This window comes from Clarias gariepinus, chromosome 15, assembly GCF_024256425.1.
Source record: "Clarias gariepinus isolate MV-2021 ecotype Netherlands chromosome 15, CGAR_prim_01v2, whole genome shotgun sequence".
In the NCBI taxonomy this organism is placed as follows: Eukaryota; Metazoa; Chordata; class Actinopteri; order Siluriformes; family Clariidae; genus Clarias; species Clarias gariepinus.
In genome coordinates, this window is record NC_071114.1 from 5517590 (window position 1) to 5541253 (window position 23664).

A 23664-nucleotide genomic window follows, 5' to 3' on the forward strand; every position below is an offset into this window, starting at 1 on the left:
AATTTTTTCTATTCCTTCTGGACGTACATGCAACTTGTGTTCCGTTCGTTCGTTTGTATGCCAAAAATGCTTTGTACGTCGAGGCAAAATTTAAATTCTTGAAGTAAAAAATTGTATGGAAAGGCATGCCGATGTCTTGGGAAGGCATTCGTATGCTGAGGTTCTACTGTTCGAAACAAAATAGTCAAAGCAATAAAAACTATTAGTATCTGGTTACATCATCGCTAATAAATTCATTCTTGTTGAGTTATAAGGCACAGTTGTGTCATAACAAATTATCAAGACCTAAATCTTTAAACTTACATAAACTATACCTACTCTTATAGTATTTTTTAGCCCTGAAACACCTCCTTAATAGGGGCTTGTAGGCTTGTAGAGGCCAGCAAATCTGATCTTTTGTATTTTAAAAATATAACACTGGAATGAAATTAAAAGATCAGATTTGATCTTTCATGCACATATATTTGAAAAATAAAATGTGTCAACACCCATAGCTAAACAAACCCTTTCCTACCGACAGCCTAATGTGCAGGAATTTCACGCTGATTAAATTTCACATTCGGACCTCCTGCCATCTTAAACATCAAGATAATAGTTTTGCTCTTGCTTTCCAAACTGACGATATAACACAACTACTTCATTTGCATCAATCAACACACGGAGCAGTTGAAACGCCACAGAGGACCGGGAACGACTTTGGTGCACAGAGCTGGTTTTTAACAACCTCGGAGAGACGGGACACGACAACTGTTCGGCGGTTCAGAGACTGAGGGAAAGACTAAAGAGGACCTAGTTACGGAGAAAACGCTGGAAGAAGAGCGAGAGATTGCTCTGGGAGAAAACATTCTAGGTGAACAAAAGGAAACTGAAATCCAGACAAGAAGACGATAGATGAGCAAAGCGGAACGCTCACAAGGTCTGACCCAGAATGCCTGTAGCAGCGGGGAGAAAAAAAAAAAAAACAGTCCGAAGAGAGAAGGATGGAGGAGATCCACGGGCCACCCCATGAGGAGTCGAGCTAGCTGAGGAGCACCACCGAAGAGGCAGCCGAGGGAGGAGGAAGAACAGAAGGAGGCGGAGGAGGAGGAGGAGGAGGAGGAGGAGGGGAGAGTTATTAACTTAGCCCTGAAACACCTCCTTAATATAGGGGCCAGCAGTGATGGCTAACAGAGCCTGGCAGAGGTGACAGCTCTTGGACCTGCTTGAGGAAATCCAATTGAAAAGCAGCCAAGAGGAACAACAAGCGCAAAACAGATGTTCCCACTAGCGCTGCGTGCAACCGTGTATACAACAGAAATACCTCAGCGTCCTCCCCGATCTGACACAACCATAACAATCGGGCTTTATAATAATACCCATATTCGTGTGCTTTTCCGCATTCTGCAAAACAGAGGTATAGGTCCGTTTTGGGTTGTTGTTTTTTTTTGTGTGTAAAATAAGGAAGACCTGGTAATCAATTAAAGTTGCAGACTTCTGCACCGGTGTTACGGTTACACTTACAGTTACAGTGTACAGTCAGGGACTCGCTCAGATCTGAGGCCAAACTTCTGCATCGCCAATACTCATAGGAGAAAAGTACATCATGGAGCAATTTGCTGCATACACTGCAAAAAAGTGGGACACGACCTCTGTAGGAAATAAGAGTAAATTAGGCCGGATTTTGAACTTTCGAGCGCTGAAGAAAAAAAAAAAAAACCTGTATGTTCCTTCTTCCCACAGTAGCGCAAAGTTCTTCGTCTGATACCGCTCTGGTGAAATCTGATTGGTCGGAGGACAAGGGTTTATGTAATCACAAATACTCATGATAATATCTATATTAATTATATTAATACTTATTAATTATTACTAAAAGATTTGTTTCTTCATTTTATATTATTTATTAATTAACAGGTCAGGCTCAGAAACGTTTATATATTTAATATAATGTGTAATATATATGTAATTACATTTATAATATTTAATAATTACATATTAATAATTACATATATCCTGACTATTCATATATTATTACATATTACATATACATATATAAAATGTATAATTATATTGATTATGACGCACTATTCGATAACAAGATACAGAACTTGTCAAATTTCTAATTTCAAGTTAACGTTTGTTGTTGTTTTTATCTGTAACAGGACAAGATTAATTGTTATAACAATTGTTGTTAAAATACATTTAGACAAATATGTTGATCCTTTTTTAATGTAATAAAAAGCAAATAAGAAGAATAAAAATACTACTTTAAGGCATGGTGTTAATAGAAAATAAACAATTTGGCTTCAAACTGGGTCACATCAATCACACCAGGCCAATGTTAATTATTTTTATTTGACAGAATGCATTTTTATGCTTTACTTGATATTTTATTATTATTAATAAATTTAATTTAATATTACACCGCAGTCCTTTACGTTTCTGAGATGGACGGTTGTGTTCATATTTAAATGTTAGTCTATGCAAATAATTCTTTACACTAATGACTATTAAAGACATGAAATGTTTACTAATGAATATGTTCCTAAAAATATCTCTTTGATGTGATTCAAAAGTTTACTAACTGCAATATTATGACATGACAAGAATGCAAATATTTTGTTTTATTCATTTATGTTACACAAAGGCATAACAAAAAAATAATCAAAGACAGCTTTTGTGTGCTAATATTTTAAAATGTTACCGAGAGTCACGGTTCGGATCGTATCACAGTTTTTGAGCCATGGCTCGGACCATTTTTCTGATCAGCAATAAAAGGGGGGGGATGAATATAATTTTGCTTTCCATTTATTATTTATAAAACGCTTAAACATGAACGTTTGCCCACATTTTTTAATGAAAACATCATGATCCCTCGATGTTTCAATAAAACAATATGTTCATTCAAACTGTAATGTAAAAGTTCTCCCACTTAAAACGATGAGAGAGGCCTGTAATTTTCATCATAGGTATACCTCAACTATGAGAGACAAAATAAATGTAAAAAACCCAGAAAATCACACGGTAGGATTTTTAAGGAATTTAATAGCAAATTAAGGTGGAAAATAAGTATCTGGTCACTAACAAAATTTATCTTAATACTTTGTTATATACCCTTTGTTGGCAATGACAGAGGTCAAACGTTTTCTGTAAGTCTTGACAAGGTTTTCACACATTGTTGCTGGTATTTCGGCTTGTTCCTCCATGCAGATCTCTTCTAGAGCGGTGATGTTTTGGGGCTGTCGCTGATCAACACAGACTTTCAACTCGCTTCAAAGACTTTCTATTGGGTTAAGATCTGGAGACTGGCTAGGCCACTCCAGGACCTTGAAATGCTTCTTATAAAGCCACTGCTCTGTTGCCCGGGCGGTGTGTTTGGGATCATTGTCATGCTGAAAGACCAAGCCACGTTTTATCTTCAATGCGCTTGCTGATGGAAGGAGGTTTTCACTCAAAATCTCACGATACACGGCTCCATTCATTCTTTCCTTTACATGGATCAGTCGTCCTTGTCCCTTTGCAGGAAAACAGCCCAAAAGCAAGATGTTTCCACCCCCGTGCTTCACAGTAGGTACACTGTATGGTGTTCTTTGGAGTATTCTTTCTCCTTCAAATATAAAGTTCTATTTTGGTTTCATCCGACCATATGACATTCTCCAAACCCTCTTCTGGATCATCCAAATGCTCTCCAGCAAACTTTAGACGGGCCTGGACATGTACTGTCTTAAGCAGGGGGACACGTCAGGCCCTGCAGGATTTGAGTCCCTGGCTGCGCAGTGTGTTATTGATGGTAGCTTTTGTTACTTTGATCCCAGCTCTCTGCAGATCATTCACTTGGTCCCCATCATTTTGACCCCACAGGGTGAGATCTTGCGTGGAGCCCCAGATCGAGAGAGATTATCAGTGGGCTTGTACGTCTTCCATTTTCTAATAATTGCTCCCACAGTTGATTTCTTCACACCAAGCTGTTTACCTATTGCAGATTCAGATACTGTTTGAGTTTGGGAACAGGTGTCTTTTATACTGATAACAGATGCCATTAATACAGGTAACGAGTGGAGGACAGAGGAGTCTCTTAAAGAAGTTATAGTTCTGTGTGAGGCAGAAAACTTGTTTGTTTGTTTGTTTGTTTGTTTGTAAGTGACCAAATACTTATTTTCCAACATAATTTGCAAATCAATTTTTAACAAATCCTACAATGTGATTTTCTTGATTTTTTTTTCTTAATTTGTCTCTCATAGTTGAGGTGTACAGGACAGTGGTGAGACCAGCAATGCTCTACGGCTTAGAGACAGTGGCGCTGAAGAAAAGACAGGAGGCAGAGTTGGAGGTAGCAGAGCTGAAGATGTTGAGGTTCTCTTTGGGAGTGACAAGGATGGATAGGATTAAGAATGAGTTTATCAGAGGGACAACCCACGTTAGATGTTTTGGAGATAAAGTCAGAGAGGCCAGATTGAGGTGGTTTGGACATGTTCAGAGGAGAGATTGTGAATATATTGGTAGAAGGATGCTGAGGTTGGAACTGCCAGGCATGAGGTCTAGAGGAAGACCAAAGAGGAGATTTATGGATGTAGTGAGAGAGGACATGAAGTTAGTTGGTGTGAGAGAAGAGGATGCAGAGGATAGGGTTAGATGGAGGCAAATGATTCGCTGTGGCGACCCCTGAAAGGGAACAGCCGAAAGACAAAGAAGAAGAAGTCTCTCATAGTTGAGGTATACCTATGATGAAAATTACAGGCCTCTCTTATCTTTTATCTTATATATACACAAACTACTGTTCAAAAGTTTGGGTTCACTTTCTAACTCCATGATGGTTCCTGATTTTTATTTCTTTCTACATTGTAAAGGAATGCTGAAGGCGTCCAAAAAATGCATTAATCTCCTTTGAACAGTTAATGGTGAGATGTTTCTGCTACTTTTGCTCTGTAAAGACTTCATAACGCCTCTAATCTGAGGTGCTGGTTGTTAATTGGTCATTTTTTTAGGCTGATAACTCTAAATGAACTTCTCGTCTGCAGCAGAGGTAGGTTTTGGTCTCGCCCTCCTGGGACGGCCTTCATGAGAGCCAGTTTCATTATGGTGCTTGACGGATTTTGCAAATGCACTCGACAATACTGTTCTTGCAAGAATGATTACAGAAAGGCCGACCTCTGTGTCTTAAAATAACAACTAACTGTTGTTTTTCTTGTTGTTGCATAATTACCTAATTCCATATGTGTTATTTAATAGTTTTGAAATCCTCAGTATTGTTGTAGAATGTAGAAAATAAATCACTGAACAAAAACAAAGAAATTTGCAAGTGACCCCAAACTTTTCAACGATAGTGTGTATATATATATGTATATAATTTAAATGTGCACTAAACTTATTAAAATATATATAAAATCTAATGCCACTTTTGTGTTAATAAAAAAATAGCCATGTCCAGGCGGGATTTTGTCAGTGTGATCTGGCAACCCTGGGGAAGCACAAAATGATTATGAGAGAAAGCGGTTTCACAATAGAACGTTTAAAACTCTATGACTGTTAAACAATTTAGAATTATTTCTCCAATCAGATCCTTGCGTTCCTGAGTTCTAACACATCCCGGGTTTTCTATTATAGTTAGTGATTGAATTTCTCTTATGTCGCCTTCAAACCTACTGAAGGATCTGTTAGTGTACCAGTCTTCTAGGTTAGTAAACACTTTTAAATATAAGGTCAGAGTTTTCAATTCGAGACGCAGCCAATGACAACAATCAAGGCAACAGTGGGAAGAGCGACAAAGGCCGTCAGTGTGTTTAACATTTAACAGTGTATTCAATCGCTAAACATTTTACATTTTGACTTGGAAAGCTGACAGACGGGGATGTTTTGGCTTTGACGTGCCATTTAGGGGAATGCTGCTTTTAAGTTTTTTGAATGCAAGCGTGTGTGTGTGTGTGTTTGTATGTATGTATGTATGTATGTATGTATGTATGTGTGTGAACAATGCCACAAGCCTTGCCGCTGTTTCTGCATGAGCACGCGAGTATAAACCAGAACCCTCTGCTTCACATCAGGACATAATGCACCATCTGGACGAGGATGATTTTAGAACAATATATTAAAAGCTAGTTATTTATGTTATGCAGATGTCTGGTATAATTAATAACATTAGAATAAAAGTTGTATATCATCAATCTGGAATTTAACAAAATTGAAAGAACATTCCCACTTGACAATGGCAAAAGAATTTCCCGGAACTCCTGGGATAGTTCTTAGTGGCCATTTTTTTTTATTATTAATTTTAAGCTGTAAAATGAGTTCAACATTAGAACAAATCAGAATTAATGCAACTTTCTGTAGTTTTTCCGAACGGCGTGCTCCAAAAAGGACTGAAGACTCTTCACCGAAGCCGTAAACGCTTCACAAATCCGGATAACGGATCCGCTGAGAAACCGTATCCCAAAAACTCATGGTGCACATGTGTTAGAGAGAAGGGGAAGGGGAGAAAAGAATGGTAAACAAACCAGTTTTTAAACAAGACAATTTCATATCGAAGCGCCAAGTCAAACATCCCTGCAGAAAACTGAGACGAACTTTCAGCACATGGGTCAAACCGCACGCTTTGAACTCGGAGAGGGAAACGGAGCCTGTGTGCCAAGAAGCTGTTTAATTAAAGGTACTTAGGTGTCCAGGAGACGTTTCTGAGTGCCCCGCTTGTCAAAACTCGTGAAATTATACAAGCAATGTCAATCATGTATGTAATAAGTACATAGTTTCCACTGACAGTAGAAAAAAACGTAAGGATTTAGGCGTTTAAGACGGAGGAGCCTGGCCTCGGGTTCTCCTGACTGAACGCAGGCTTGTTCTCAGTGACGGAGAGCAGAAAAATCGCCTGACTAAAGCACCGTGAGCCGTGTTGATGGTTCGGGGTGTGAACAAAACCGCAACGACGGGTAGAATATTTCCCAACTGAAAAAATATCTGATATCGTTCGAATCCAGAAATATAAAGCGACTGCAGGATGTATTTTATGAGGACGGCAGAGACGAGGACGACTGTTGCAGGAGGACAGGAGCAGCTGTTTCACCTGGAAATAAACTGGGTTACAAAAAGTAAAGATTCCAACTGAGTCTCAGTGCTACTGTATATGTGTGTGTGTGTGTGTGTGTGTGTATGTACGCGGGTCGAGTGGGCCGCGGGTTAACGATATGTGCCACGGTTTTCCCAAAGCGCATCAATCCTTATCAGCTGGCGCCGTGTGTGAGCGTCACATGCAATCACAGCTGACTATGGATGGCGGGAGATCAAAGTGAAAACGAATGGTAGCTCGCCGAGGTGAGGACTTCATATATCTTCGTTTTCCAGTCGCTTTGTTTCTCACAGTCCCAGGCATCTCTTCAACCTCACGGCGTCTCCGGTCCTGAATTATTGCGAATGTTGACATTTTATTGTTTTTTGTTTTTTTTTTCTAGTCAAGAAGAAAAAAAAAAAAAAAAGAGAGAGAGAGAGAGATTTGTTTAAATAGGCCATCGATTAAACGGCGGGGGAGAAAAGTGCTCCATTTGATAATCATAATGATCAATTATGAGCTCACTTAAAAGCTAGTTAGTGTCACTGCTGCTATTCATTACGATCATTTCATGGCTTTCTTCATCTGCTAATGAGCTCACTCAACACGGGGGTTTGACATGCACCGAAATGGCGTTTAGGGTGAGTTTCGGGCCTCATACTGGGCACAATTCAAAGCCCTGTGATTGGCACATGCTTTCACTTAATGAGGATAATTACTAAGAATAACAAAGCGGAGGCCTGCGTCTGCACAGTGTAAAGATTCATGGCTTGAGACTGGTCACACAGGATCTGACAGGCTTTCGGAGGGGGTTTTTTTTTTCCCCCTTTTCCCCACCTAGGGTGCCAAACACTTAACACAAACCATGGGCCTCCTTTGCTTTTTCTCTGTCCTGGCACCGCACGGCCGACGAGAACCAGATTAATAAGAATCAGCGTGTCCTGGTAAACACTCGTTAGGGGCCGAGGAGAGCAGCGAGTCCTGGAGGAAATGACACGATGGGTGGGGCGCGCCCGCTTCGGCGTCCGAACCTCGGCCCGGGCCGACAGCCCAGGAAGGGCGAGAGGCCAACGTGAGAAAGCTGCTCTTTCTCTTGTCTCTCTCTCTCTCTGTTAGTCCTTCAGATAAAATATGCACAAGATTCCCTTTTGGTAAGAAATAAAGCTCCAACATCAGACGCTCCATTTCAATTTGTTAGATTTAAGTGTCAGCCACAGTGGAGAAAGATCTACAGCGAACAGACGCATGGATAATAAATACACCAAGCACTTGTGTTTATTTCGGGGTCCATTCCAACACAGAAAGACGATTTCAGTTGCAAACTGGGATTGATCGTTTTTCTTAAAAAAAAAAAAAAGAGAACTTTTTTCTGCACTCCTACTCTGACCCAGTTCTTGCTAATTGTTTGCAAAGCATACATCAAAGCTGAGCAAACAGTCGACAGCGATTCGATTAAAACCGAGTTAAAAGATCTACACGTCGAACCCCCAAACCGCCGCTCCGTCTGAAAACCTCCTGACAGGCCGAGATGGGAAAACGTTCACCTTCTATATAAAACAGGTATTGTTTTGACACCGACAATTTGGGTGTCAGAGGGGTGTCTGAAACCAGAGAAAAGTGGGGGAATGGTGAAAGTGTGTGTGTGTGTGTGTGTGCGTCTTGCGCCGGGGTGGTAGGTGGGAGGTGGTGGGGCTCTTAGGGGGGTCATGAGGTCAGGCCCGGTGGGTCCTGAGCTCCCCAGTCTCCTGCCAGGCGAGCAGCAATGGTTTGCTTTCATATGACACACACATTATTACTAAATGGAGCTGGCAGGTAATTCTAAAGCAAATAAATGTGGGTGGGTGCCAAGCTCGACATGCTTTTTAGTGGTACATGATCGAGGTGAAATTCCCTTCATTCTTGACAGGAAGAGTGGTATTCACCGTGGTTATCTTTGCATAAATTCCTCTAATAAACTGCACATTTTTCCCTTTGGAGCTCAAGCGCTCTTTGTGCCTCGGTGTCGCGCGGATTTTTGTCGGTGCGTTTAATCGTTTAATGTGCAAAAAAAATAATAATAATAAGTGTAGTAGTTTAAAAGATTGGGGACCACACACACACATTCACACACACACAGATTCACACACATGAAATGTAATAAACATTACACAAATTACTGTCACAACAAAAAAAGACGGTGCAGATGCAGATGCAAATAATATAGACATTAGGACCTGACACGACCTGTTCAGCCCCCTGACCTTTACAAATCAACAGACAGAGAGACAGAGAGACAGAGAGAGAGAGAACGAGAGACAGAGAGACAGAGAGAGAGAGAGAGAGAGAGACAGAGGGAGAGAGACAGAGGGAGAGAACGAGACATGACTGAATTTCCTAAAACACATTTTAAATTAGACTTGGAATGTGATTGATGTTCCGTGTAATTACTGCTGCTGTAGAAAGTAATTTTTTTTTTTATTAAGCATAATATAAAATAATGAATGTTAATATGAACAATTATTAATGAATATTTTACAAAGTGACAAATGTCAAAACGTGTCAAATTCCAAAGACTCAGTAAATTGCTTTTATCAGATCTTTTATATTCTTAGATTCTTTATATAACTATTCAGAAATGTCTGTGTTCTCATTTATTTACACTAAAAAAAGGGTAAAGACATACTGATAGTAATATCTCGGTCACACACACATACAGTATATATATACAGTATATATGTAGTACAGTGTATAAATATATATAATTCACTGTGACCCCATATGATGTCACTATACAGTATAGTAAGAGTACATATACTGTATAAGTGTGTGTATATATATATATATATATATATATATATGTGTGTGTGTGTGTGTGTGTGTGTGTGCTTAATTGTTTAATTTGCAACAAAAATAGTAGTAGTTTAAAGGAATAGGGATAAAGGAAAGACAACACACACACACACACACAAATGTATACTATGCATATATACATATATATATATATATTATACATATATATAGAGTATATATGCATGCATATATATAAACATATATATATAGTATAAATGTATACACTATATATATACTATGCATTATATATATATATATATATATATATATATATATATATATATATATATATAGAGAGAGAGAGAGAGAGAGAGAGAGAGAGAGTATATATGCACACTAATATGCCTACACTACATACAGTATGTGTGTCTGAAAAATTCCATAACATTTTAAACACAATAAAAAATATATATTATATACATAACGATATATTTCACACTTAGCAAGTTTAAGACAATAAAATATTAAAGGTAAGAATAATCAAATGAACACAAACTCAATGTCACACACATCTTTCAAAACACTAAATAGCTACAAATACATGACAAAATATATTCTACATATAAAACTGCATATAAATATTTTCACCCTCTTTAAAACTGTTATAAATTCCATCTGAGTGCAACACAAACAAAAGGACCCGAGACTGTGCGATCGAACCCAGCACCGAACTTCACACTTCACACTACACACTACACACTCGTTAACGAGCTTCAATAAATCAACACCGAAACAACATCACGCGCTACGCTTCACACACCCCAAAAAAGTTTGTGACCCCGGGCCTCTCCTCTGCTCCCTTTCTCCTCGAAAGTTATTGATAGGGTGGAGTTATGGGCTAATAATGCAACAGACAATGCATGGCGGGGGGCTATTATACCACCGGTAATAGATAGTGCTGAGCTTTTGAATGACATTGCGCCGAGATTGGATGACGGAGACGGTGGTGATTTATGGACGAATCAAGCGCTTCCTCCTCGCTCAACCTTCCACTTGCGGAGTGATAAAGGAGAGCACGAGGCACGGCGTCGCAGGTTCATAAATAGAACCCGAAATCACTGAACCTGCCTGTTTGGGGTGTTTTATTTTTTTAGTTTTTTTTTTTTTTTTTTTAGACATCCTTTGTCACAAAACCGGATCTATAGGTATGAAAATTACACACAGATGAAGATTCTGCAAAATAAAAATAATATAAAATAAACAGACTCTCACATACACACACACACACAGATGAAAGATTTTGTAAGCCGCGGAAAAAGACGAGCGGATCAGTAAGAGTACGAGTGAGCAATGAAAAGGGCTTGTCAACATTATCTGCTTTATTGATTTCACCGTAAAACTCTCAAGCTTAAGGTTTATGTTGTTTTTGCTGCCTATTGAAAATACAATGAAACACGGACGAAGGCGTTTCATAAACACACGTCCCGGGTTTTGCATCTCGATTCAAGACGCCGTCTGTCCTTTCATAATTTCACAAGACAATTTCAAGCCCAGGAATGTATACACACGTCACTCAGAGACTAAAGATATCCGTAGCACTTCAAACATTTTCACTATTGCTTTGCATTTACTATTTTTTTTTATAAATATATTATATAGTGCAATATACAGTGACATCTAATTTTTTTTTCAGCACAACTTAAAGTAATGTGATGAATTGAATTGTATTCCTTTTTAATCTATGATACAGACATGACTGAGCGGAAAAAAATTGCACAGTTACATAAGATCGCGTGATGCTATGGTTGTTTATATGAACACAAATACAAGCATTTTGTGAGTTCCACATTTTTGTTCTGCTGTTCTCAAATCCCGGTAGCAGTAACGTGACATATCCGAAAACCTAAACATACAAATCAATGTCTGAAGTCTCCTTCATTGACACACACACACACACACACACACACACTGCAGGACGTCTATATAAACACTTTGGTCATTGAACAACTGCGTTGCTGGCACGGATCTGTGCCACTTGGGTAAAAAATCTTGTACGCTTCTTTTACTTGTGAGTCGGATCGCTCTGAGGTTCATTTTTAACATCTTGTGTATGCACGTAAAAATATATATAGATATTATTAAATTAAAGTATAGGTTTATGCTTGTGCTTGGTGGGTTTCCTCCGGGTAATCCAGTTTCCTCCCACATTAGCAGATTAGGGTAACTAGAGTTCCCAAATTTACCTGTAGTGTATAAATGCGCGGATGGATGGATGGATGGATGGATGGATGGATGGATGGATATTCCTTACACACTGATTCATCATTAGACAATCATTAGGATTGTTTTAGTGTATAGCTAAAATAATTTTTTTAAAACATCATCCATCATATCTTTATGACGTCTAACAGACAATACAATGGATATATAATTAAACAGGCTAATTAAGGTATTTCTTCAGAAAGGTAAAAGAATGAGCAGCGTTTTGATACCGAAGTCCTTGCATATGAAGCCGCTCGCGCTGGTCGTCAGCTGTTAGGAATTTTACAGCATAAAGATTCTTTACAATTTCCTTAAACAACTCCAACGTATAGACCATGATATGTCGTTTCTGTGGCTTTTCTCTGACCTGAATCGCTTTTTAAATAATCTCACCTTCATTACTACTCTGGCGAAAATATTTTCTTAATTAGCCGGGAGAGGAGGCGTGCTATTTATAGCGTGGTGTTTAATGATCTGACTCAGGCTAAATCTCTATTGATTTTCCTGTTAAATATACAGCTCCATTGTAGACGCAACTGATTAAGCAACACAAATTACCAACACGGTAATTAAACAGCGTGGAAAAGAGTTGCACTTTTTCACAGGTGATATATACAGTACAGCCGCGGATATATTGATAATATATTCTGGCTTTTATTAGAAAATATTCGTAGACATAATATTGTTCATTGTTATTCGTTATTATCGTTCATAATATTGTTCAAAAGTTTTGTGAATAGTGAAGAAATGTCTTAACAATGGAGTAATGAGAATTTTATTGCATTAATATTTATTTTACTTGCTTTTTGTCTTTAATGCTTCTTATCTCCTGATCCATGCTTCGTTTTTTTTTTTTTTTATTTACACATTTAAATTTATTATATACACATTTATATTTTTATCAGATGAAAGGAACACATTTGCTTAGTACAATTTCATGCCCTTTTATGTAGTGTTGTGTTCGTAACTTTTTTCATTTAAATCCTTTAATGATCATTTAATCATCATTCAGATGAAACTTGACCAATTTAGCTTTCATCCTAAAAAAGTTTATTATTCTAAAATGCTAAATTGTTAAGATATTGCAAGGTGAATTTGACACGGTTACGGACACTACAGATTTTTTTCCTTTTAAGGCCTTTACCAAAAAAAAAAATTAAGCAATAATTTTTATAGATTAGATGCTACTAGAAGCTTACATTGATTTTAGTATCAATACTCATGAAGAAATATGAATAATTAGGATTTTAAATGAATATTGCTTGAAGCGAGACAGTATAACACTGAAAAATGGCATATTAAAAAATCATCTCTCCAAAACAGCTGAAGTTAGAAACCTGAATTTTTTATGGAAGCAAAATCAGTTACTTCCATGTTGCATAAACTTTAGAAGTAGCCTCTTCGACGCACACTTTTTCTGTATTATATGAATAACTTAAAAAAATAAACTTATTTAAATTATTTAAATTTAACTTAAATAAAATTATATGGATCGATGCGAATACAAATAAGTGTGTGTGTGTGTGTGTGTGTGTGTGTGTGTGTGTGAGAGACTAAATTAATAAATCAGTAAATATAGTCACTGTCTTGTCTTTTTTTCAATTAATAATTGTTATTAATATGGATTTATTATTATCTCCATTATTTAAAAACCTAAACAAGTTAAATACGTAAGTGTGTTTGTGATTCAAAACCCAAATCTGCTCTCACTATGGAAATATTCACAAGGTTTTAACTTTTCTGACCAACTTGCGAGAGAGAGAAATGGAGAGATTGTGTGATGGATGTGATGGGTGTGATGGGTGTGATGTACCTGCAGTGAGTTGAGGATGATGAAGATGTAGGCTATGACGATGGAGAACGGCACAAGAACTCCACACAGCCAGGTCAGGCCTAAAATTGGCAGCAAAACCATCACTGCTTTTACCGCCGCCCTGTGAAACACAGCAGATCTATTACCATCAGCGCGTCTAGGCTATATCCCACACACACACACACACACACATACAGAATAAAAGTTCTCGCAAATATTACTTTCCTAATCGGCCTGCCAGGTCCTGCCTCACCTCCACCCTCACTGGGCCGCTCGGCAACTCCTCGCGGTCACTCCGAACCTGACAAGCGCTACTGCTTAGTTTCAGGTTGTGACAATTTCCACGCTAAATCACTTTTAATTCTGTTTAGTATAAAATTACCGTCCAGTTCAAGTGACTGTTAAAACGAACCAGCTGCGAGGGAAGTCGGCCTCGGCGCATGAAGGAAGCCGGTGTTCGATTTTCCCTCGGCGACCGACGGCCACCGGCTTTCAACGCCTGCATTGATATTCGCTCACACAGACCTACTGAGATTCACAGTGAGGCTGCTCATGCAGGAGACCTTAAAGTGTCACAAGTCTGCAGTTTCACTTTCACGCCGTGTCTAGTCCACTGTGGCGGCGTAATTACCCGGGCTGTTTACCAAACCACGAGGAAGCCAGAACTGCTCGGAAAATTTTTTCAGTTAAGGGTGTTTCAGTTGGTTCACGTCGAATATTTATATTATTTCAATTTAATTCCCATCAAAACATGAACACCTTCAACCCTTTGAGGGAAAATTTGGTAGAGAAAAGCAATAGGGTTACAGCCATAATTAACAGACAGCTGATTTGTCATCATCAGTTAAGGAAGGGCGCCACCATGTGGTGGCCGAGGATGACGAAAGAGATTTTAGAAGAGAATTAGAAACTTTACCTGATCTGCTCGGACACCTGTTTGATAGGACTCGTGCTGTCTGCCATCATCAGAGATCTTCTCTTGGCGGTGGAGGTGGTGATGATGACAACACGCGTCAGCACCAGGATGTTCACCTGCAGGATGACAACAACAACAACAACAACAAATTCATTTAATTATAAGGAAAGCCTGGATGACACACGCAGGTATAAAATACAGTATAATGCCCACAGTGCTGTGTAAATATCTAGTTTACTCAGTACGGAATTTGTTAAAGCTGTTTTCAATAATCTGCATTACTGTTAAACAGCATTACTATTTTTTCCATCCATAACCTGAACGAATGAACAAATGTCTGTAAAGAAAGTCCAGGCTATACTGTATATTACATACTAGACCGTTTTTTTGCATGAAAAAAAAAAGCATAATAAAACCTCCTGGGTTTTTTATGAAAACCACAAGATGTGAGTATGGCAAATAAACCAGAAGAAGCGGCTCATATTCTTTGGGATATTCAGTAAAACCTACCTACCTCGTGCTTGGTGGGTTTCCTCTGGGTACCCCGGTTTCCTCCCGCATTCCAAAGACATGCAGATGTGTGAATTAAGTGTGCAATTAGATATTGTTATAAACTTATATTTAATCAGGATTTTTTTTTCTTGATCTAAATGCAGGCAGTGTTCTATAAATATCTAATTTCTTTAATACAGATTTTGTTATAATTGTTTATAATGATGTATAATTATAGAACTGAACACTTGTGGATCGAACGCTGACATTTTTTAAAGCAAAGAGTTTTCACACCAAATGTTGCCAGTGGGTTTTTTTTTAATCATTTTTTATTTCATTAATGTTCAGTTCCAGTCATTTTTAAGGCATCATTGTTTTTTTTTTTTTTGGTTTTTTTTGGTTTTTGCATGTGCATAAGTTTGCAGTTTCAGGATACCATACTGAACTGTGAATTTAGATCAAGTAAGATGCATTCACCAAAAAAAAAAAAGAAGTATTTTTTATTAAATGTAAGATTAAATATAAGACTATAACAATACTTGCCAGCTCCACACCCGATTGTAATTCACGCACTACGGGCAATTTAGGAACGCCATTTAGTCTAATCTGCATGTCTTTGGAATGTGGGAGGAAACCAGGGTACCCAGAGGAAACTCACTAAGCATGAGGAGAACATGCAAACTTCGTGCACACAGATCCCGGAGGTGCGAGGCCACACTAATCCACCGTGCCGCCATAACTTTTATATAAAGACAAATAATTGTCTTGAGATCACATATGTACTATATACAGTATATGTATATAGACTGGTAATGTTTAAAAGGAACACAAAAAGTCAATCACAATCCCAATGAATATAAACCTCGATGTTGAGAGAAGCAGCATAATTCGCACCGTTATGATGAAGATGACTGGACCTACGAAACCCCATATGACTCCGTTGTGTGTACTCAGCCAGCAGTGGTCGTCTGCGGTGTAGTTCCCCGAGGCCGAGGCCAGAGTAACGGAGACTATCAGGACAGGCAGACCTGGCAGAATAAAGGCATTATTATAATCAGAACATGCATATTAACCTTCATGTTATTCTTTTCAATTAGATCGAATATTTTTACTACACTAGATCGCTTGATTGTTTCATGTAGGAGAAGCCAACCCTAATATTTACGCTACTCTGCCGCACATTCTTTTCCGTCACTACGTATTTCACACTTAGATTTTATGTAGATTTCTGCTGAAATGCCAAAAAAAAAACGACGAGCCTTCTCACTGAACTAATCAGCAGCCCTTCAAATATATAAAGCATACAGTAAAAGGTATGCACTGTAAGGATCAGGCTCATTACCCCAGCCAATCAGGTAGTAGTACTTCATGTGGCGATCCTCGCTCATGTTAACGATCACCACCTTGCTCCAGAGCAGCAGCCCCTCCACCAACATCCAGCTAAACGCCGCCATGAAGAACAGATGGAGCAGCGCCGCTACCATTGTGCAGGCCACCTACAGGCACGGGGGGTCACGGGGCAAACCAGGTCAAGATGTAAAGCAATCACACGGCAGTCACGTGACGATTATGGAAGCAGCAGGGCTGCAATGCTTGGGTTTATAAAGCAGCTTTTATTTTTATATATAAGAAATTACTTCAGACAGTATGCATTTGGACATTATATGTAGAGATGAGTTTATAAGTTTCCTTAACTTGAGCAAGTAGTACTCATGTATTTGACTTATACATGAGTACTTTTTTTGTCGCACATACCTTGTTATGAATGGCCGAGCCACTGCAGAGAAGGAGTATTTGGGCCAGGGTCAGAGAGATGAAAAGATTCTTATGGATGGATGTCCTCGCTGATTTAGGAATACTGCACAGACACGGGACACCTTATTCATTTACACAATTTAGCAAATCATTTTCATTTACAGTACATACGAACGCCGTCCCTTATGAATGGAAATTTTGCAAGAAATTTGCATCGGCATATGAACCATTTTCGGCATACAAATGAACCCCAGTTGAGTTTAGATTTTATTTTATTTGCTTGTACAGTGGTACCTCGTGAAACGCATTTTCCTATAAAAAAATAATATAAATGAAGATAATCTGTTCCAGCCGCCAAATATATATAAATTACCAATATATATAACAATATATAATATTAGCAATATTACCAATTTCACTATAACACTATAACAATTTTTTTGCTTATAAAAAAACAATTAAACTATTTACAATAGACATTTAAATGAAGTAAAATCTGAAATAAATAGACATTAAACCTCACTTAACCTTAATTTATGATTTCTCTTGCTTTAAAAACAAAACTAAAAGCGGCTCGGATTTATTCTTGCTACCGCCTTTGATAACATTCTCGCGACCCCTGGTGCCGTGTCTTCACTAAATCTCGCACAAAATGCAAAATGCGAAAAAAACACAATAAAAAAAATAGTAAACTCGCTTCGATTGGCTTTTTACTAATGCAAACAAGTTTTTGCCAACGGAAAATCGGCTAACGGAAGTATGTTCTTGCAAATTTTGAGCTGGGGCGTTCGTATGGCAAAATGCAAGAAATATGCAAAAAGTATAATTAAAGCGTTGGAAATTGGTAAGACTGGTAACATTTTTTATTTGGCTGGAGCGGATTATCTGCATTAAGAACTCACGTCTGGAGCAGATTACATTTGTAGGTTCTGCTGTACTTTTTTTAAGCAGACTAAATGTGTATAAACTGATCAGGCCCAAGTAGGCCATAAATCTCTTTCTGAAATCAGCTTGCTCAATACCGTACTGATCAGTCTCTCCCAGTGTGGCCATTGTGCTTAATTAACTCCACTGTAATGTAACCATAAACTCTCAGCTCTGAGGATTGTGTGTGTGATTAGCTGCTGAACACTAATTACCGGATTAGCAAAGTTCAATACTGGTTCTGCCTCAAAAACCGACTAGTATTGATCCGTGAATACGCTTCAGCCACAAATGTAGACCAGAGACTTACAACGTGAAGCTTATAGTACAGTAGGAACAGTATACGTTATAAGGAATTAACTCGGGAATCTTCCTGAAAATGAATGAAATCTTCACATTACATTTCTTCAATGTATGGAATATGGAAGTTTTTTGGGGTTTTTTTAGAGAAGTAAAAAAACCCCAAGTATTAAAGTATTAATACACACTCACACACACAAACACATTTACAAAGGTACCACTGCAGTGCCATCGTATCCTTGGAAACCACTTACTCTAGCACGGTAAGCAGCATCAAGGTCACCACAAGAGCGCAGAGCGATGCTCCTGATCCTATAAACGTCAGCTTGGTCAGAACCATCTCCTCTTCTTCACTCCACTGCCGAGACAGACACGAAAGACAAATAAAAAACATATAGATTCTCTCTCTCTCTCTCTCTCTATCTCTCTCTCTTACACACTCATCAGATGTCTAGATCAAGTCCCCAGTAATAGAACTAGATATTTCCTGCAACTGCATGTTGTGTGTGTTAATTAAAGAATTATTATTATTATTATTATTATTATTATTATTATTATTAATATTAATATTGTTATTAATAATAATAATAATAATAATAATAATAATAATAAATCAGGTTTAGTTTTTTTTTATACAAAACGTGTAAGCATAAAGTTTCCTGACCGACTAACGGCCTAGAAGTAACACCCAGTTATTATTTACCAGAAATTATTATTGATTGACATGTTAAATTACATAATTTTATAACAGGCATCTCTAATGATCATTTGCAAATTTTTGTCAAATCCGTATTTCTTCTGTAAGCGAACAGAGACCTCTGCTGGACGGAGCTAGAAGGTATTCAATGCAGTGATTTACTCTCACTCTCACTCTCACTCGTTCACTCCTCACTCATCCTATTGGACCTCTGTAGTCGGACCTCTGTAGTCCAACTAGGGACCGTTTAGACTAATAGTATTTACCATTGTATTTGTTCCTATTTCACGACACACACACACATCACACACACATTCACACACTACAGGCAATTTGGGGGACGCCAATTAGCTTAATCTGCATGTCGTTGGGAGGAAACCCACCATGCACGGGAAAAACATGCAAACTCCATACACACACACCCCAAGGCGGGAATCGAACCCGAATGCAAACCGCGACGTCACCGGAGCGCAGAATGATACATTAAACAACTTAAAAGTAATTTACATGGTACGCAAGGGGTGCTGGGATTTAAAGAGACAACCTTCTGATATGTGGCACTGAGACATCACAACTTGCACAGATAACTTGTGTCGCATCAATGCAAACTTTGAGCGACATGAATTAATAGTGTTAATAGGTTTTGAGGAACAGATCTGAAGGTTGTGTGTTCGAATCCCAGCATTGCCATGGTTTGATTCTAGATTCTCATCATCTTAGGTTTTTGCTTGCATTAATAAAAAGTATGTATGGGATTATGACTTACTCTAAACTATGCAAAATATTACAGTACTTAAAGAGTTGTTTACTGTACAATTTACACTAGTGTTTGTAATAAATGACACCGATAGTTTAAAAGCCTCTTATGAATATGAATCTTAATATCTCCTGTATATACACTGTATATATGATGTAACTCAACAGATTTAACAAAACTTTATAAAAAAAAATATTATCATTTTAATAGCATACCCCGCCTCCCATGTAATTCATAAGAATGGCAAAGTTGGTGGTGTGGTTGCAGAAGCAGGTGGTGGCGTTCGGTTCCGAGTACAACACTACACAGCCCTTGTCTGACCAATCACTCACACTGGAGGTTCTACGAAACAGTTTATAAAAGTTAGACTTGTTGCAACTAGTCATTTGGTTTTAATAAAAAACACCTTTTCATGTACTTACATTTCACTGACGTTCCAGAAAATGCATAAAGGTGTGACCGAATTGTTGGACTCCACCTACGATGAGAACAGAAGTGTGATGTCATGCTACAATCCAATAACCGAGACAGTGCTGTATAATCTTTCTGAGACTCCAATCTATACATACTGTACTTATGTCTGTGATACGGGTACATCTACAGTCTATTCCAGATCGCCTGTTTACATTCGGCACATATGATTATTAACAGTACTGATCTGAATTTTGTTATTTGGTTGTGTTTGGATTGCACAATACAATGCAGAAAGCCTTCGTTATTGCGAGTATATCTTCAGGATCAGGCATTGAGATCGAATAACAAACAAACAAACAGGATTGTTACAGCCTTAATCATGTTTTTGCTTTATTTGGTCCACTAAAGCCTCATAAAGCTTTATTAATATTTTCTATATATATATTTTTAACACGTTATTCTAAACTGCCTGGATTATTCATATAATCAAGATTCTGGATGAATTAAAACATAATAATTTATACACCATATATCAGGGATGGGAATCACTACGCACCACCCGATCCTATATTATTACGATACCTCCATGGTGATTCAACTAAAATTGGGATTCTATAAGTATCACGATTTTATAAATATCCAGATTCAGCGTTAAATTTTTTCCCAATTTTTCTTAAAATTTTAAACCTTTAAAAAAAATTTTTACGATTAAATAAATGCAGTCCGTTCCTTATAACATTAGTTTCCTCATTTAAAAACCCAGCGCAGCATTTAAACCAACCAAAATAACTTAAACATTTAAATTCAGTTTAAATTTTAAAAAAAAGCTACATCGTTACTGAGCAGCGCGTATCTCTTTCATCCGCCATAATTATTATTTCTGAACAAACTTAGCAATTCACTCCTACTGTACCACACGGGATGAAAATGTGTGAATAGTGAATAGAGTGCGCCACCTGTAGGATTAAATAGAAATTATAAAGTTTTACCTTTTTAAAAGTCTCAAAACTCCACTCTGACAGTGAGCCCACGGGATGAGTGGCTGCGAGGACTTTTTAGAAAATTTAACGCCATAAAAATGTGTTTGGTTGCGCCATTTAGAAGCTCTGCGCTCTGTACAGAATCGTTTATATCTGAGGCTGATCGGCCGATCACCGGTCATGACCAATCAAACCGACAACCAGCCAATCCTGGTCACTGGCCGATCGACTGGTTCATCTCTATTATATACATAAAAATAGTTGGGTTTTTTAAAATAGATTTTATTATTATGACGATACATGAATCACGATCAAGAGAATCATGATTTATAACTGAATCGATTTTTCCCCAACTCTATTATACATTACATGCAAATGAAAAAGAACAATATCCCAGGTACACCTCATTTCCAGACAGTTCATTTTTTCTTGTGTCACATGGACAAACACGAAACATATCTCGTACCAATCGTATAGTAGACAGAGTGTACTGCACAGACACTGGAACATTCTCTTCCTTGGACACGTCTCTCACTGTGGCTGATATGACTCCTGTAGCCAGGTGACGGATCACGGATCTAAAACACACACATCAGAAAGGTTTTTATCCATGATATACACCGATCCTAAAAACAAGACGCAATCTGATGCGTAATATTCAGCAACATTAAAGGCTCCTACTGTCCACTCTCTGTGTCTGTAAACGCTGTGAATTCAGCTCTGGACAGCACTTTTGTCATGTTCCTGTAGTAAGCGTGAATGAACATCACATCCTTGTGACCTGCAGAGGACGAGTGTGTCGAGTGTGATCATCAACATTCAAGCAGCATTATTATTAACAGATACAGAACGTAATGTACACACAGGGAATTTAATTCACACAGTGAAACTCTCACATGTTTTATTTTGATGATTACAGCTTACAGCTCATAAAAGTAAAAATCTAATACGTCAGAATATCATAATATTTTATTCCGAGTTTGAAAAGATTGTCAAGCGAGGCTGATATAAGAACTTGGAGGCCTTCACAAGGAGTGGAGTGAGGCTGGAATCAGTGCATCAAGAGCCACCACGAAGGGCTGTCTTCAGGAAAGGGGCTACAACTGTAGCAGTCCTAGTACCGAACCACTCTTGAACAAGATCAGAAGTGTCTTACCTGGTCTAAGTGGAAAAAGAAAGTCTTTTGCGAAGAAATAAAAATTATTTGGAAATCTAGATAAGAGGTAAGACACTTCTGATCTTGTTCAAGAGTGGTTCGGTACTAGGATTCGCATTTCCACAGTTGGTGATGATTTAGGGTGTCATGTCAACTGCTGATGTTAGTATACTATGTTTTATCAACTCCAAAGTCCAGGAGATTTTTAGAGTGCAGAATGCTTCCACTTTCCGACAGAGTTTATGGAGATGTTGTCTTGCTTTTCCAGCATGTGCCAAAACTACCAGCAGGACTATCCACAGTGCCATAACTACCACTTACTGGTTTGCTGATCATGGTATTCCTGTGTCAGCCAACTTTACTGGCCAGCCAATTTACCTTAGCTGAAGAGTTTAGTCAGGAGGAAGATGAGAAACATGTCACCCAACAATACAGACGAGCTGAAGGCTGCTATCAAAGCAACCTGGTCAGCAATGACGCCTCAGCTATGGCTTACAGCGATTGCTTGCCTCGATGCCCTAATGCAGTAATTTATGCTAAATTAACATATTTTTTCAGAAATTCGGTATGTTTTTTTTTTTATTGATCCTGGGAAATATTCTAATATTTTGAGATACTGGATTTTTGATTGTCGTAAGCTGTAAGCCGTGATCATTGAAATCAAAATCCAAATACATTTATTATTTCTATAAATATTTCACGTTACCTGTAACGGATCTATAATATACAGTATGTGCATTTAACCTTTTCACTTTAAACTAAATCGCAAAAGTAAATTAGATTTTTGAACGCAGAAACCAGTTTTGCTTAGAAAAATTATATGACCTACAACTATTTTTTGCGTATGTATTTTTTTTTTATGTCCTGTTGGATATAAGGGCTTTCAGATCCTGTAAATCTTGTATTTTTGTATCATTGTCACGTTACGACAACATCCTTTGAGGTTTAGATCTTGAGCCAGTATTTAGCTTGCTTCGTCATTTCGGCTGAATAATACAGCTAATACATAATGTGGACAAAAGTATGTGGATACCTGACCATTGCATCCATAAGGGATTCTTCTTCAAAACCTTAAAACACACAATTATTTTTCTATGCTGTTGCATTACAAGTTCCATTCACTGGAAGTAAATATGTTCCACCATTACAGTGAACCTGTGCACAACTCCACCTCCATGAATACATGATTCGACAAGGTTGGAATGAAAAAAGCAGCTCTACTTTCAACCCTTTTGAACACATGATGGACTATATGTGGACTATAATTAAAAAAACATTTCTCACCCATGGAATAAAGTCTCTGGACTTCTGTCTCTGAAATGAGGATTTCCTCACCCTCAGTGGGTTTATACGCACTTTTGAAGTTGTCATGAGATAAGGTTTGTGGCTCGAGTCGAACATCTGCAAAAACAACCAT

At 38.0% G+C, this 23664-nt stretch overlaps 1 protein-coding gene across 1 annotated transcript in view; it reads right to left on the reverse strand.

The window, feature by feature from the left end:
- LOC128542935 (adhesion G-protein coupled receptor D2) overlaps window positions 1-23664 on the reverse strand; it is a 67853-nt gene that overhangs the window by 40342 nt on the left and 3847 nt on the right. The window contains exons 9-19 of the mRNA XM_053513129.1: window positions 23532-23648; window positions 21773-21872; window positions 21558-21669; window positions 20120-20175; window positions 19913-20039; window positions 18498-18601; window positions 17020-17122; window positions 16607-16760; window positions 16159-16292; window positions 14773-14888; window positions 13857-13977 (exon numbers count right to left, since the gene is read on the reverse strand). Coding sequence (XP_053369104.1) covers window positions 13857-13977; window positions 14773-14888; window positions 16159-16292; window positions 16607-16760; window positions 17020-17122; window positions 18498-18601; window positions 19913-20039; window positions 20120-20175; window positions 21558-21669; window positions 21773-21872; window positions 23532-23648 — 1244 coding nt within the window. The remainder of the gene's footprint in view (window positions 1-13856; window positions 13978-14772; window positions 14889-16158; window positions 16293-16606; window positions 16761-17019; window positions 17123-18497; window positions 18602-19912; window positions 20040-20119; window positions 20176-21557; window positions 21670-21772; window positions 21873-23531; window positions 23649-23664) is intronic.